This window comes from Cebus imitator, unplaced genomic scaffold (genome assembly GCF_001604975.1).
Source record: "Cebus imitator isolate Cc_AM_T3 unplaced genomic scaffold, Cebus_imitator-1.0 Scaffold134, whole genome shotgun sequence".
Taxonomy (NCBI): domain Eukaryota; kingdom Metazoa; phylum Chordata; class Mammalia; order Primates; family Cebidae; genus Cebus; species Cebus imitator.
The window spans coordinates 46473-63662 of NW_016107449.1; the positions used below are offsets into that span (position 1 = coordinate 46473).

General features: G+C 47.4%; 1 protein-coding gene and 1 pseudogene across 5 annotated transcripts in view; both read left to right on the forward strand.

Annotated features, from left to right (window-relative positions):
• The window catches only part of NINL (ninein like), an 85721-nt gene that overhangs the window by 14087 nt on the left and 54444 nt on the right, over window positions 1-17190 (forward strand). For all 4 annotated transcript variants that reach the window (XM_037743066.1, XM_017541424.1, XM_037743067.1 and 1 more), the window contains exons 3-7: window positions 3466-3562; window positions 7816-7988; window positions 10042-10108; window positions 15238-15428; window positions 16512-16664. In XM_037743066.1, the coding sequence (XP_037598994.1) occupies window positions 3466-3562; window positions 7816-7988; window positions 10042-10108; window positions 15238-15428; window positions 16512-16664 (681 nt within the window). The remainder of the gene's footprint in view (window positions 1-3465; window positions 3563-7815; window positions 7989-10041; window positions 10109-15237; window positions 15429-16511; window positions 16665-17190) is intronic.
• LOC108313135 lies at window positions 1895-2492 on the forward strand (annotated as a pseudogene). The gene has a single exon (XR_001828943.2). The product of XR_001828943.2 is annotated as a 60S ribosomal protein L17-like (transcript).

Below are 17190 nucleotides of genomic sequence, written 5' to 3' on the forward strand. Positions count from 1 at the left end.
CTAATGTTTTTGTATTTTTAGTAGAGACGGGGTTTCACCATGTTGACCAGGATGGTCTCGATCTCTTGACCTCATGATCCACCCGCCTCGGCCTCCCGAAGTGCTGGGATTACAGGCTTGAGCCACCGCGCCTGGCTTAAAAATCTTAAGTGTAAATATTTGAAAACATGAAGGTTCTCATTTTAAAAGGCAATAATAATGCATTTCTATCTGAAAGAAAATCCAGGGAGAGATTCAAAATGGCAGATCACTAGCAGCTCAGGATTGTAACTCCCAGTGAAAGCGCAGAGAACGAGAGGACGCCACACTTTCAGATGAATTTTTGTTGCTCACGGACCAGGAGATTCCCAGCGGAGGAGACCCACGGGTTGCCAGCGCGACTCTTGTGGCTGGTACGACAGTTTTGCCGGAGCCCCGGCGTGGCGGTTCTTGGTGCAAAGTAAACGGGACTGGGTCCCCTTTTGGTCGACGTTTGGAGCTCCAGGAAGGCAGAGTTGCCTATTCAGCTGATTGAAAAAGGGACTCAAGAAGGAAGCCAGACCGGAGATTCCCGGGCAGAAAAGCACCACGAATCCGCTGTTTTGGCCAGTGCAATGGGTTGCTCAGATTCCGGCGCTGGGAATCAACAAGTTGGATGTCCACTCAGAGACCTAATTTGAAAGTCGGTAATTACAAAGACAACAAGTGGATAAATTTACAATGATGGGAAGAAACCAGTCTAAAAAGGCTGAGAATACCCAAAATCAGAATGCCTCTCCCTCTGCAGGGGATCACAGTTCCTCATCAACAAGGGAACAAGGCCTGATGGAGAACAAGTGTGTTCCATTAACAGAAGCAGGCTTCAGAAGGTGAATAATAAGAAACTTCTGTGAGTTAAAAGAACATGTTCTAGCCCAATGTAAAGAAACTAAGAACCTTGAAAAAAGGTTTGACGAAATCCTAACGAGAATAGATGATCTAGAGAGGAATATAAGTGAATTAATGGAACTGAAGAATACAATACGAGAACTCCGCAAAGTATGCACAGGTTTTAACAGTCGAATTGATCAAGCGGAAGAAAGGATGTGAGAGGTCGAAGACCAACTTAATGAAATGAAACAAGAAAACAAGCTTAGAGAAGAAAGAGTAAAAAGGAATAAGCAAAGTCTCCAAGAAATATGGGACTATGTGAAAAGACCTAATTTACTTTTGTTAGGTGTACCTGAATGTCATGAAGAGAATGAATCCAAGCTGGAAAATATTCTTCAGTATATTATTCCCGAAAACTTTCCTAACCTAGTAAGGGAGGAAAATACTCAACTTCAGGTAATACAGAGAACACCACAAAGATATTCCTCAAGTAGAGCAACCCCAAGACACATAATCGTTAGATTCACCAGGGTTGAAGTAAAGGAGAAAATTCTAAGGGCAGCTAGAGAGAAAGGTCAGGTTACCCATAAAGGGAAGCCTATCAGACTCACAGCAGATCTCTCAGCTGAAACCCTACAAACTAGAAGAGAGTGGGGGGTCAATATTCAATATCCTCAAAGAAAAGAATTTTCAACCCAGAATCTCATATCCAGCCAAATTAAGCTTCACAAATGAAGGAAAAATAAAAATTTTCAAGAACAAGCAAGCACTCTGAGATTTCATCACCACCAGGCCTGCTTTACAAGAGCTTCTGAAAGAAGCACTATACACAGAAAGGAACAACCAGTATCAGTCATCCCAAAAACTTACCAAAAGGTAAAGAGTATCTCCATAATGAAGAATCTATATCAACTAATGGGCAAAATAGCCAGCTAGCATTAAATGACAATATTAAACTCACAACTATCAATATTAATCCTAAATTGAAATGGATTAAATGCCCCAATCAAAGACACAGACAGGCAAATTGAATAAAAAGTCAAAACCTGCCTCCTCTTTCCCTAAGTGGCCTAAGGTAATCTGTGAAAATGGTTCGCTATTCACTTGATCTGGAGAACCCCACAAAATCATGCAAATCAAGAGGTTCCAATCTTCGTGTTCACTTTAAGAACACACGTGAAACTGCCTAGGCCATCAAGGGTATGCATCTACGAAAAGCCACGAAGTATCTGAAAGATGTCACTTTACAGAAACAGTGCGTACCATTCCGACGTTACAATGGTGGAGTTGGCAGGCGTGCCCAGGCCAAGCAGTGGGGCTGGACACAAGGTCAGTGGCCCAAAAAGAGTGCTGAATTTTTGCTGCACATGCTTAAAAATGCAGAGAGTAATGCTGAACTTAAGGGTTTAGATGTAGATTCTGTGGTCATTGAGCATATCCAAGTGAACAAAGCACCCAAGATGCGCCGCCAGACCTACAGAGCTCACGGTCGAATTAATCCATACATGAGTTCTCCCTGCCACGTTTAGATGATCCTTACTGAAAAGGAACAGATTGTTCCTAAATCAGAAGAGGAGGTTGCCCAGAAGAAGAAGATTTCCCAGAAGAAGCTGAAGAAACAAAAACTTATGGCGCAGGAGTAAATTCAGCCTTAAAATAAATGCAACTAAAAGGAAAAAAAAAAAAAGTCAAAACCCATCAGTTCACTGTATCCAGATCCATCTTGTAAGCAAGGACACACAAAGACTCAAAACAAAAGGTTGGTGGAAGACTTCCCAATCAAATGGAGAGCAAAAAAAAAAAAAAAGAAAGAAAGAAAACAGGAGTTGTAACTTTTTTGTCTCTGACAAAATAGACTTTAATAGTAACAAAGACTAAAAGAAACAAAGAAGGACATTACATAATGGTAAAAGGATCAATGCAACAGGAGTCAATGATCATAAATATATATACACCCGATATAGGAACACCCAGATACATAAGACAAGTTCTTAATGACTTGTAAAGAGAATTGGACTCCCGGACAATAATAGTGGGAGACTTTGACACCACATTGTTAATATTCAATGGATCAATGAGATAGAAAATCAACAGGGACATGTATGATTTGAACTCAGACCTGGAACAAGTAAACTCAGTGAATATTTATAGAATTCTTCACCTCAGGTCCACAGAACATACATTTTTCTCAGTATCATATAACACCTATTTTGAAAGTGACCACATAATTGGAAGTAAATCACTCTTCACATTTTCATAGCATTTCACAGACTTAAATGAAAGATTGGTTGGCTGTTTGTTTGTTATTTTCTTCCCTTATTCCTTTCCTGTCTCCACTGTTAAGCACAATTATTGGCATAAAAGAGGTTTTTAATACCTATTTTTAGATTGCATTCCAGCCTGGGCAATAGAGCAAGACTCCTGTTCTCTCTCCCCCTTTCTCTTTCTTTCTTTCAAAAAAAAAAAAAAAAAAAAAAAGAAAGAAAAAGAAAAGAAAGAAAAAAAAAAAAAAAAAAAAAAGAAAGAAAAAGAAAAGAAAATTCAAAAGATTCGCTCTCATGAAATGTGTGATCTGTTGAAAGTGACATTGTCCTCTCTCACCTTTAATTCACCCAGGTTAACTTTGAGGAATTTAAGGAAGGTTTTGTGTCTGTGTTGTCATCAAATGCTGGTGTTCGCCCCTCAGATGAAGACAGTAGTTCTCTGGAATCAGGTAAAAGGATTTCCTATTGACTGTAGTTTCTTTTCTTAGTTTGTTTACTTTTAGAGTGTAAAGAATCCAGCAATTCTGAAAACTATACCTTACTTTCTGTCACCTCTAAACTATATGGACTTGAAGAAAACACTTGGTGTTTTTTCTTCCTTTGTTTATTTGTGTCATATAATAACAAATGCTGTGCCTGCCATGAATGATGACACTGCGTTGTGCTAATGTGACTGATCAGAATCCTGTTATAGGGACAGGGCTGCTGGGACACAGGCTGTGTCCCTAAATGGAAGTGTCGTCCTTGGGGAAAGCCACCTGGCCTTGGTTCCAGCCTCAAGTGCTAGGATGGTAACAGGTGGGCAAGGTTGGAGGGAGGGCTACCCAGGCGTGGAGTGGTGAGGTGGTGGCAGCCTGCTTCTTGGTTGCAGATGGCCCCATGTCAGGAGGGTATGAAATGGGGGTGGCCCTTTCCCTCTTGGAGGAGTGTCATGTTTGTGGTATTGATTAGCGTGTCACGGAGGGAGCACTCCCTCATGTCTCACAGCAGGGTGTCCTGGTCAGGAGGGGTGTAGTAGATAAGTCATGGGGCTGGGGGCAGAGGATGGTAAGGCACAAGGGACCAGGCTCACATAATGGTCTTCTGAGTGAGCACATGGCATTGAACTTTGTGTACATTTACAGAGAGTCCATTTAACCCTCATAGAAATCCTATGGCATTCCTTAAAATACCTGTTATTCGGATGAGGAAACTGAGGCCCCAGGTGAAGATTCATTCACCATTCCACAGTTAATAAGCAGTGACCAGGATTTGAGTCCTGGTTTTCCAGCTTGAAGACCAAGGCCCTTGTATGGGCATTGTTGCTGGACCCTGCTCTTTCTGCTGTGTGCTGGTGGTTGCCCCTTCCCACTTCCTCTTGCTGGTTGCAGAGGTGCTGCTAAGGAGCCTTGGGGTGGGAAGAGAAGCCCTGGGTTCATAGCCCCTGCCACCAGCCATGTGCATGACCTGGGTGAAGTGTGAGTTGCTCCAATTCACTCTTTCCTTCTTTAAGATGTCAAAGGGCTCCCTACTCCATACTATCCCTAAGGCACAGGACCTTGGAGGATGATCAAAGATATCAAAGCACCCTGAAGAGGTGACAGCCTGGTCCCCTGATCTTGTGTTTTCCCATCTGTGCTGGAACACGGAAGGTGGCTGCATCTAAGCTTAAAACTGTCTGAACCTGTGGGTCATGGTGACAGTACTTCCAAAGAAACACCAAGCTGTTTTTTAGAACTTGTGCTTTTTTTCACCTGTTTCAATTTTGTTTTGCTTTTTCTTTCTTTTCCAATTAGAAATTAAAAGCTTTCCTCAACTAAATGGTCCTATTCCCTATTAATACTTTGGTATTAGTTCATTCTCAGTTGCTATAAGGAACTACCTGAGACTGTGTAATTTATGAAAAAAAGAGGTTTAATTGACTCACAGTTATACAGGCTGTACAGAAAGAATGGCTGCAGAGGCCTCAGGAACAATCATGGTGGAAGGCAAGGGGAAGCAGGCATGTCTTCATCTAGCAGAGCAGGAGGAATAGAGTGAAGAGAGAGGTGCTACACACCTTCAAACAACCAGATCTCATGAGAACTCACGTCTACCTCATGATCAAATCACTGGCCACCAGGCCCTTCCTCCAACATTTAAAGAGTTGAGGCAGGGAATTACAATTAAACATGAGATTTGGGTGGGGACACATAGCCAAACCATATCATTCCACCCTGGCCCCTCCCAAATCTCATGCATGTCCTTATCACATTTCAAAATATAATCATGCCTTCTCAAAAGTCTCCCAGCCTTAACTCATACTAGCATTAACTCAAAAGTCCAAGTCTAAAGTCTCATCTGAGACAAGGCAAGTTCCTTCTGCCTATGAGCCTGTAAAATAAAAAATGAGATAGATACTTCCAAGATACAATGGGGATACAGGCATTGGTTAAATACTTCTCTTCCAAAAGGGAGAAATTGGCCAAAACAAAGGGTCTACAGGCCTCATGCAAGTCCAAAACCCAGCAGGGCAGTCACTGCATCTTAAAGGTCTGAAATAATCTCCTTTGACACTATGTCTCACATCCAGGCCACACTGATGCAAGGGGTGGGTTCCCAACCTGTGTCTCTGCAGGGTACAGGCCCTGTGGTTGCTTTCATGGGGTGGTGTTGAGTGCCTATGGCTTTTCCAGGTGCACAGTGTAAACTGTCAGTGGATCTACCATTCTAGAGTCTGGAGGATGGTGACCCTCTTCTCACAGCTCCACTAGGCAGTGCCCAGTGGGGACTCTTTGTGGGTTCCAACCCCACATTTTCCTTCTGCACTGCCCTGATAGAGGTTCTCCATGAGGGCTCCACCCATGCAACAGACTTCTGCTGGACATCAGGTGTTTTCATACATCCTCTGAAATCTAGATGGTAGCTCCCAAGCCTCAACTCTTGCCCTCCATCTATCTGCAGGCTTAATGCCACATGGAAACAACCAAAGCTTGTGGCTTACACCCCCTGGAATAGCAGCCTGAGATGTTTTTGGCCCCTTTTAGCCATGGCTGGAGCTGTAACACTTGGGATGTAGGGAACAGTGTCCTAAGGTGGAGCCTCATGCCCAGCCCATGAGACAATTCTTCCCTCCTCAGCCTCAGAGCTTGTGATGGGAGGGGCTGTCATGAAGCCCCTCCCATCAGTTGTCTTAGATATTAACGTTTGGCTTCTCCTTACTTTTACAAATTTCTTCAGCTGGTTTGAGTTCCTTCCTCCCCTGAAAATGGATTTTTGTTTTCTACCACATGGTCAGGCTGTAAATTTTCCAAACTTTCACACTTTGCTTCCCTTTTAAATACAAGTTTCAGTTTCACATCATCTCTTTGCTCATGAATAGAAGCATATGTTAGAAGCAGCCAGGACATATCTTGAATGCCTTGCTGCTGAGAAATTTCTTCCATTAGATACTCTAAATCATTTCTCTCAAGTTCATAATTTCACGTATCTCTAGGGCAGGGGCAAAATGCCACCAGTCTTTTTGCTAAAGCATAGCAAGAGTGACCTCTTTGCAGTTCCCAGTATATTCCTCATCTTCATCTGAGACCACCACAGTCTGGAGTTCATTGTCCATATCACCATTAGCATTTGGTCACACCAATTTAACAAGTCTCTAGGTTACAAATTTTCCCACATCTGTCTTCTTCAGAGCCCTCCAAACTGTTCCAACCTCTGCCAGTTAGTTATCCAACTCCAAAGCTGCTTCCACATTTTCATGTGTCTTTATAGCAGTACTCCATTCCTGGTGCCAATTTTCTATATTAGTCTGTTCTTGCAGTGCTATAAGGAACAACCTGAGACTGGGTAATTTATTTTTTAAAAAGAGGTTTAATTGACTCACAGTTCCTCAGGCTGTACAGGAGGCATGACGGGGGATGCCTCACGAAACTCACAATCATGGCAGAAGACGAAGGGCCAGCAGGCATGTCTTACATGACTGGAGAAGGAGGAAGAGAGCAGGAGGAGGGGCTACACGCTTTTAAACAACCAGATCTCATGAGAACTCACTGTCTTGAGAACAGCAATTGAGAAATCCACCCCCATGATCCCATCACCTCCCACCAGGCCCCTCCTCCAACATTGAAGATCACAATTTGACATGAGATTTGGGTGGGGACACAAACCATATTAACTTCCCATAAGCTCTGACCCTTCTTGTGATAGTGTGCTGGACCACTCCTTGATTGTGCCCGCCGTCGTGGAGTGATTGTTAATAAGGCCCGTGATGACTGTGCCAGTGGGATGAGAGATTATCTGGTCACCTTGCATTGTTGTCAGCTGCCTGGAATGTCACCTTACATTTAGCATGTTCACTCAGGACACTGAGAGTCAGGTGTTCATCAGCTATACGTTCTTGGATTATTGGAGGTTTTATTGTTCCTTTGCATGGATAGCTAGGTTTTTTTTAGTCTTTAATTACATAAAAGCAAAATATGCTTGAAAAAGTTAAAATAGCCTGTAGAGTTTAGGGGAAAGTCCTCCTGTCCCCACACTCGCTTTCTCAATCTCCCTTTCAAGGTCATAGGATTGTCATTGTTCACTGTTGCTTGTGTCTTTCCAGATGCTTCTGTGTGCAGAGCAGTGCCTGTCTGGGAGGCACGCTCGGTGCCGAGTGTGCACCTTTTCAGAGGGCACCTGCTGGCCTGCATGGGCCAGGAACTGCTATAAAGGACCCCCACCAAATTTCCTATTTTTTTCCCAGCTGCCTCCTGTGCCATCCCACCAAAGTATGTGAGTGGCTCTAAGTGGTACGGCCGTCGAAGCCGGCCCGAGCTGTGTGACGCTGCCACAGAAGCCAGACACGTGCCCGAGAAGCAAACCCAGGCCAGCCTGAAAAGTCAGCTCCGGCGCTCAGCGTCTCTGGAAAGTGTGGAGGTGGGTCAGGCCCCTCTCCCACCCCAGCTGCCAAGTGTTGGGAAGAACAAATGCTTCCCTTCATCCTTGTTCATAGCACATGATCATGAGATATGGGGAGGGCAGCGGCACTCCCAGGCACCCTGAATCACCAGAAGCTTGGTCACTTTGGGGAATGCCATTTCATTTAAATTGGGTCTGGTTGTCTTTAGGACAACAGGATTCTCTCCTTCTGGGTTGGTGCAATAGAGAATTTGTGCATAAATCCTTTGTTTCTCTTTTCCCCTGATATCACCACTAGCAATGTTTATGGCTTCACAGGAGTGAAGGGTCAATGCGCTAAGAGTAGAAAAGGGAAGATGCCTTTTTGAAACAGCCTTGAGGTCAGGAGTGTGGGTGTGTCAGACCGCAGTCCCACCCATCTTAAACACGTAGATATATTGAGGCCCAGCACTTAGAACTGACCTGTATGAGCCAATGCATCCTGGGGCCTTGGGAGTTGCCACTCTGTCCCCCAGGCTCCCTGAGTCATTTGCTGCAAGTGCCTAGGATACAAGGGTTACCCAGGAGATGGCTGCCAGAGTCTCGTGGGGCTTCATGTTAAGAAATATGTCCATGGGGCAGGTCCACAGCTTGTGAGTTAATCATGAACTAGGTCAAACCATTTTCAAGGATTCCAGAAGGTTCCTGGTTCCTGTGCTCTGTGCTGTCAGCTTCTGCCAGGTGGGGCTTGATCAGGAGCACATCTTTCTTAGACAGCTCAGGGGCTCCAGGTGGACTTGTTTACCATTTGTTTTCAACATTTGTGGAGGCAAAGAGGAAAAACAACCAAAATATATTTAAATCTTAGAGTCTCTTTTCTCAGGGGCATGTGACACCTAGGCAATGCCTATAAATCCAGAACATTCCTTTTTTGTTCTTTTTTGTTGTTGTTGTTTTGAGACAGAATCTCTCTCTGTTGGGCAGGCTGGTCTCAATCTCCTGACCTTATGATCTGTCTGCCTCATCCTCCCAAAGTGATAGAATTATAGGCGTGAGCCACTGCACCCAACTCCTTTTTTGTTCTTTTTTTAAAAAATTTGGACCTCAGGGATGGAGTGATAATGAATCTACTCCTTGTGGTGCATCTTTGCTGGTGCCATTCTGCTTCTTAAATCATCTTTGATTCACAAAACCTGAACATGGGGAAAGCTGCCTTTAGGGTTGTCAGTGGAGTTGAATGCATTAGAAAATGGGGTTGAATATTTATCACCTGCTTGCAGATTCTCCCCCATCAGAGCCAGTGCCAGCTTTGAAGCATATGGAATCTTGGTCACCGGCGTCCATTCCACAGTCAGTTGTGGGGATACACAACACCTGGACAAAAGCAGACTTTTGATTCCAGTTGGCTGATGTAGTCACTGCAGCACGAGGTTTTTACTAAGTCATGTGTTTCTTGATGGCCCCCACTCCTGTCTTGGGTGCAGGTTTGCAAAGGCTGCTGGGGTGTGAGGTGATTACCAGGTGCTGTGCTATCCCAGAGCCCTTGGAGGGACACAGAAACCTGCTCTCACCTTGCAACTGTTTGCTAAACTGATGTGGATGACGAGGGAGGGGTGCAGAGAGGCGGTCGTGTTTCAAGTCTTGTATGGAGAGTGTGTTCTGAGACTGAACGATTGGCTGCAGGGCGGTCTTCTTTCAAGTGCTGCCTCTGAAGCTATCACCATGTGGAGGGGGCAAGCTTCTCTGCTGCTAGGACACGAGTGTTTGATTGTATTTTCAGTGTCAACTGCTGATAACTGGGTTTATGTTGAGACGCCCCAAGTGTGTGGAACCAAGGTGTGTCCCCTCTCTCTCCAGCCCAGCCCCTCACTGCTGCTTGGCAGGGCCCACCCCACACAGGGCTCACCTAGGGCTTCCAGCTGGCATGCAGGGCGGCCCCAAGGCAGGGGTGGGCTTTTCAAAACTCTGATGGGTTGATTCCATCCTCAGCCGTACCCCCCTTCGCCAAATATCCTGCTCTGTTTTTTCCTACTGCTCTGTCCCCAGCAGCACCCGCTAGAACTCACAGCCTTCTCTCTGCATCTTTCTACAGAGTCTCAAGTCAGATGAAGAGGCCGAGAGCGCTAAAGAAGCTCAGAATGAATTATTTGAAGCACAAGGTAAAGCCGCAGGCTCGCGTTCGGTGCTCTCTGCCTTTGCCCAGAGCTTTGAAAGCTGAAGAGCCAGGCCACTGGGCATTGCACAGCAACAAATGTAATTTCTTGGGCAATATGTGGGGTGGGTGGTGTCCCACTGGATTCCTCCTTCTCCAGAAGTGATCAGAATGTCATCATCATAGCAGTGAGGCTGTCACTCGGTCTTCATCCTCCCAAGGTAAGACCCCAGGGCAGAGGCCTGTGGCCGAGGGAGCTTGTGGTTAATCACACTTCATGATCTGCAAGTACCGATGTGATCCCGGCTGGCAGGTGTGGCTCTGTGGTTTCAGGCAGGACCTTGCTTGGCCCCGTCACTTAAGCTGCCCTTGCACCTCCTTCCTGGCATGCTGGGCTGGATGCAGCCTCTCCCCTGCTGTGCAGGGGCAGCCTCAGCACCCACCAGGGTCTCATCTGTTCTGCAGATGGAGTATAAGATCTGGTCCTGGAGCTCAGAGCCTTGGCGAGCAGCTGGTCACAAGCAAATCACAGCACGCAGCCTCACAGCGCTGTGCAGCGCCCAAGGAGGGCTGACTGTCTGTGCCGTTGTGGTGCCCTCTGCAAGATCTGGGTCCTATGAAGTTACATACAAGGGCATGATCAAGACTTCAGCTCCCTCACCACCTTTCTGGAGTGACATGCATTACATGTGTCATAGGGGCAGAAAGCTAGGCAGTAAACTTCCCAGGGGATTCTTCTAGGGAGAGGAATAAAGGCTTTGGGGGAGAAGCCTTTTTCATTTTAATTATCTTGTCTTTGCCTGTAATACTTCCTTGACATTTAAAAGCAAACAGAAACATTATGAATCCTAGAATGTTTTGGGTAGAAAAGACCAATACCTATGCAAACAATGCAAAACAGAAGACTCCGTAAAAGTAACTTCTGACTTACATGATGCCTGCGAGAGTGCGGAAAGGAGCCCCACAGGGAGGTGGGCATGAGAGGATCAGCATGGCAACCAGACGCCGGGCTCTGAGGAGCTACCAGGTGTGACGCTGGGGGCCTGGCTAACCCTTACAGCAGGCGTGGCATAATCTGAGCATCCTTCCTCAAAGCAGCTTGGGGCTCGGGCGAGGTCTTGCTGAGCTTGGGAACAAGAACTGAGGTTCACACCAGGCCCTTATGAACACAGCACAAGCTTTTACATAGCTGCTGCAGAGCTTCTCTGAGGAGCAGGGCTGCAGTGCTCAAAAAAGGATTGGAGAAGGTGAGAGACTTAGGATAGACTCCATCACAGACGGGGCCTCTGTTGGGACACTTGAAGCCTGGGTCTGAAATCACATGAAGCGTCACTTATGCGTCTGGGCGGAGGAACTCAGCCTGAGGACAGCCTCAGAGGAGTTGCAGCAGGCCTTGGCATGGCCGAGCTTCCTTATAGCATGGGGGCTCAGGGTAGTCAACTGTCTCACCTAGTGGCTTGGGGCCCTGAGGACACATGGTCCCAAAAACAGGGCTGAGATTTCCTCATTGAGTTCAGGTCAGCCTGAAAGTCACAGAGCATCCCTTCTACCACGTTCTATTGATCAGAGCTGTCACAAGGCTACCAGATTCAAGGAGAAGGGACACAGAACTGAAGGGAAGAGTGTCAAGTTTGAAGCCATTTTTCCAAACTTCCTCACATGGACAGGCTGAAAGGAGGAGGGAAGGCAAAGAGGGGAGAAGTTAGAACCGGGGGGTGGGGGTGTCGTGTGCTATAGGAAACAGGAAGGCCGGAGGCATTATATGAACGTGTAGGGAGCAAACTGCTGGGTCCTTAGCAGCCAGGCATGTGAGGTGCAGGTATAGGAGAGTGCAGGAGGCTGCTGTGGGCTTTGAGAAGGCAGTGATGAGAAGAGTTAGTGCTTTGGAGTGCACAGCTGCGGGTAACTGGGAGGAGAGGCTGGAGCCAGACTGAATACTGAGAGCCCTCTTCAGACCAGCAACCCCTGGCTCCCCCTGTTGCAGAAGGACCAGGGTGGCGGCGTTGGATGTCCCCTTGCAGGAGGCAGGAGGCATGAGGCTGCCCCAGGAAGGCATCAGGCTGCAGGCTGCACTGGATCACACTCATGAGGCATGGGTAGGGTCAGTGGCTCCCAGTCAGTGCTGTGGGGGTACCAGGGAACCCCAACCACAGACAGGGTGCCTCACCATTCCCTTGTCCTGGGCTGGGCTGCAGGCCAGACAGGCCAGTGACCATGCAGGGCAGGGAATAGCACTGGTCTGTGTTCCTTGGTCCTGTGAGCAGTTTCACTGTCTTTTCAGGCTTTTCCCTGTGAGTCAATGGATGCCATAATGAGACCTCCCCACACAGGCGATCACATGGGCTGACTGCAGAAACATGGTTTGGATAGAGGGCACTGCCCTGGGATTTCTGCCGAAGTAAACAGTTAGCACCCCGTGGACCACAGTCTTTGAATGTCAGGGCCATTTTTTGTTCAACGTTTGTCTCAGTAAATGTCAGGGGGCCTGAGCTTCTGGCTGTGGTGCTGGACAAAGCAGGCAGACTCCTGTGTGCTGAGAAAAGTCAGCCAAGCCGCTGTGTTTTACATCCTCGAACTTGATGTCTAGATCTAGGGCAGTGAAGGGAAGGGCTCACAGGAGGAGGCTGTTCTTCACCTTTTCAGTGCTGTCTCCCTGGAGACCAGGTTGGGGTTCCTCCCAGCAGTTTACGGAAACCTTTGCACGGGGTCAGAGCCGACAGACAGTAGCGCACACACACTCATGTCAGGCTTAGAGGACTTGCCCGACCCCTTCTGCCAGCCTGAGAAATAACCCCCAGTATGAGGATTGCTTTCACATTTTTCCTAGGAGATTTCAGGTATCTTAGCCTGGAAGGGACCTTGGAGGTGGCCTTTCCTTGCCTGTCCCTTTCCTCTTGTTTTCCTCAACCCAACTCACAGTGTCATTTGTGAGCACACAGTCTGGCTTCCTTTGGGGGATGGTGGCTTTCACGTTACCAGCAGGGTAATCAGTAATTCATGCCCACATGGCTCATCTACCTGAAGGATCCAGACCGCTGAAGCAGAACTGGGTGGAAGCAGCCATCTCTCTGCTCTGGGCTGGGCGGTGTGGACAAGGCCTGGAGGAACATAGCTGGACACATAGCTCACCATAGGAACACGTCTGGGTGGACATATAGCTCACCATAGACACTTTCTCCTGGACACCCAGTGTCTGCCTGTGTTCTCAAGCTGTTTCCACACCTTCAGACACATCAGGAAGACAAGCGGCTGAAGGCTAAGGTTAGCAAAAGTGGCCATCCACCACCTGAGCCCACTGATGAGTCCTAAAGACACCAGTGCCTCCTGAGTGAGATGCGTGGAGGACACAGCGACAGCTGCAAAGTATTTATGGCAAAAAAAAAAAGAGTTGAGCCTGCAGCCAAATTAGGCTTTGATGCTAACTCAGGTTTTCAGGAAATGTTAAGGATGGAGGATCCCATTAGACCAGACCACAAGGAAGCAAGCAGATAGATCCAAATGTGGAACATTCCACAAAACAGTGGGTCTTATTTCTTTAAAAAGGCATGAGCTGTGGGGAGTTGGAAGAGGTGCTTGTGGCTGAAAGATGTGAGAGGAATAACAGCCAGGGACACCCTGAGGAGTTTGGATGCTGGTTCAAACAAATCAACTGTAGCAAGATATTTTTGAGACACTTGGGAAAATCCTGTTGATTTTCTTAGGTGTGCTAGTGACATTATGGTGATGTAAGAATCTATGTATTTTTTTCTAGAGATAAGGATTAAATATGTAGGGGGAGAAGTAACATGAGATCTGTGATTGCAAATACCTCAGATGGGCCCCAACTCATGATGTTTCGACTCAACGATTTTTCAACTTTGCGATGGTGCGAGGTCGATGTGCATTCAGTAAAAGCCATCCTTCAGCACCCATGCGACCATTCTGATCTTCACTTTCAGTACAGTGCTCAGTAAATTACACGAGACATTGAACACTTTAGTATAAATAGGCTTTGTGTTAGAGGATTTTGCCCCACTGTCAGCTAATGTGTTCAGCTTACTATGGGGTTGTCGGGCTGTAGCTCCATCATAAGTTGAGGAGCACCTGTACTTCTAAACACTTTAGCCAGAAGCAAAGCAGGTAGAGAAGAAGCCATTGTGATAGGGTGTTGTCCTAGTGGAGCCTGAGCAGCCGGGGCTCTGGGCTTCACTTTACTCTTTGCTCTGTGTAAGTTAGAAAAGTTTCTAAAAACTAAGTTATTAAAAGACTGGGTTTTTTTTATTGTAAACACAAATAATAGAGCCCTCTGCCTCTTTTAAGTGCTTGCATGGCTGACCTTAGAAGGTTGTCTTCAGCAAGAATTTTCCCATTAGAGGCAGATATTTTCCCCCAACATTTATTTTGAAAATTTGTTAACAGAGTGAAATGCAAAGAACTGTAGCATGAACACCCATGTGCCAACCACCTAATTCCACGTTTGGTGCTTTGCATCTCCCATGTGTCTGTCCATCCATCCCTCTGTCCATTGGTCCGTCTGATTTCAGAGTCACTGACCAGCGTTGCTGTGCTTCCCCCAAATGCTTCAGCCTAGAGCACAAAACTTAACTGTTGCTGGTTTTTCTCCCAGCCTTATTGAGGTGTGATTGACAAATAAAAATTGTTATGTATTTAAGTTGTACAGTGTGATGATCTGAGACATGTACATTGTGAAATAATGACCACAATCCAGCCAGTTAGCATGTCCGTCTCACCTAGTTATGTGTGTGTGCTGAGACACTTGAGATAGACTCTCTTAGCAAACTTCAAGGAAGCAATTCGACCTTACTAGCTGTTAGTCACCATGCTGTACATTACAGCTCCAGAACTTACTCATCTTGCAACTGAAAGTGACCCCCTCACCAGCATCTCACCCACCACCCAGCAGCCCTGTCACCACCCTTCTACGCCCTGCTTCTGCGAGTTCTCCTTTTCTTAGATCCCACACATGAGAGAGAGCTCGTGGTGTTTGTTTTTCTGTGTCTGCTAATTTTACGTAGTGTAATGTTCTCCATATTCATCCATGCTGTCGCAAAGGGCAGAATGTCCTTCTTTCTAAGGCTGATTCGTGCTCCATTGCGTATGTGTCAGGATCTAACTGTTACTTCTCCTTTACTTCAGGGCAGCTGCAGACCTGGGATTCCGAGGACTTTGGGAGCCCCCAGAAGTCCTGCAGCCCCTCCTTTGACACCCCAGAAGGCCAGATCCGCGGCATGTGGGAAGAGCTGGGGGTGGGCAGCAGCGGGCACCTGAGCGAGCAGGAGCTGGCTGTGGTCTGCCAGAGTGTCGGGCTTCGGGGACTCAAGAAAGAGGTGAGGGGCACAGCAGGCCACCCAGCCATGTTTTCCTTGCCCTGGTCATTAGTATTGGGTCTGGAAAGCCCTCTACCCTGCAGCCACTCATTTAGGTGCATCACTTTCTAATCTAAAATTTTTTGGTGGCAACTGGCATTTCTGTCAAAGCAAAAAACTCCAGACACTATTTTTTTTTTTTTTTTTTTTTGAGACGGAGCTTCGCTCTTGTTACCCAGGCTGGAGTGCAATGGCGCGATCTCGGCTCACTGCAACCTCCGCCTCCTGGGTTCAGGCAATTCTCCTGCCTCAGCCTCCTGAGTAGCTGGGACTACAGGCACGCGCCACCATGCCCAGCTAATTTTTTTGTATTTTTAGTAGAGACGGGGTTTCACCATGTTGACCAGGATGGTCTCGATCTCTTGACCTCGTGATCCACCCGCCTCGGCCTCCCAAAGTGCTGGGATTACAGGCTTGAGCCACCGCACCCGGCCTCCCAGACACCTTTGAAAGACCATCTCTGATGGAGTTCCCCAGCCTAACCGACTCCCTGCCATGCTCAGGTGTGCCAGGTACTTCTTGTTCCTTCACTCACATCCTTCCTCTGCCTGGATGCCTTTCCCCCTTCTCTGTGTGGCCGGGTTCCACGGTGCAGCTGACAGGAGGCCCATGAGCCTGCCCGCACTCCCCAGTGGCTGTGTTCCCTCCTCCTGGGTGGGAGGCCGGCCCACCTTGCTGGAGTTCTTCTCAGCCCTGTGTCCTTGCTGGACCTCACTCTGCAGGGGCTGGCCTTGCTCAGCATCCCCCAGGCTCCAGCCCTGGCAGATACTGAATAAGGATTTGTAGAACTGGGAAGTTCAGGTGATGCCCACTCACAGTGGGATGGAAACCAACAAGGCCTGTGGGTTTCACAAGATATAGGGAGGGGGCACCTTGGGAAAACACAGACCTTGTGGTCTACACAGCTTTTAAGTCTGAAGAAGACCAAAACGGCACTTGTCGGGTACTTGGAACCACAAGGAGGTGGAGGGGAGGGAGGCCCCAGTGAGGGCGGCTGGTCGGGGCTCTTGTGTTTGGGCCTGAGGTATGATGGCTTTTGTTTAGGAACTTGAAGACCTGTTTAACAAACTAGATCAAGATGGAGATGGCAGAGTGAGTCTTGAGGAGTTCCAGCTTGGCCTCTTCAGCCATGAGCCCGCGCTACTTCTGGAGTCTTGCACTCAGGTTAAACCAAGCAGGCCTTGGTCTCATTACCAGGTAAAATGCAACAGTTAAATCCTGAACCCAGCAATCACTGCTGTCACTCTCTGGTAACTAAAACTGCTGATGACCTCCCTGCCTGTGTCACCACACAGTGAGCTGTCCAGGAACTGTACAGGGCCGTGCACACACACATGCATGTGAGAGGCTACGCAACATAGATTCTGGAACCACGTAGATTTGGGGTGGGTCCAATGTTGCTTTTTCCTGGCTCTGTGTCACTAGGGGAGTTACATTCTCCAAGCCTGAGGCTCCCTGGCCATGTGTCCCTAGGGGAGTTACCTTCTCTGAGCCTCAGGCTCACGTGTGATGGGGGTGGTTAGGGTGCCCACCTTCTGGGACTACAGAAGACAATGTTTAGGTGAGGAACATGGCTACTCAGGTGCCCACCTCCTGGGGTTACAGAAGGCAGTGTTTAGGTGAAGAACATGGCTGCTCAGGTGCCCACCTCCTGGGGTTACAGGAGGCAGTGCTCAGGTAAGGAATATGGCTGCTCAGGTGCCCACCTCCTGGGGTTACAGGA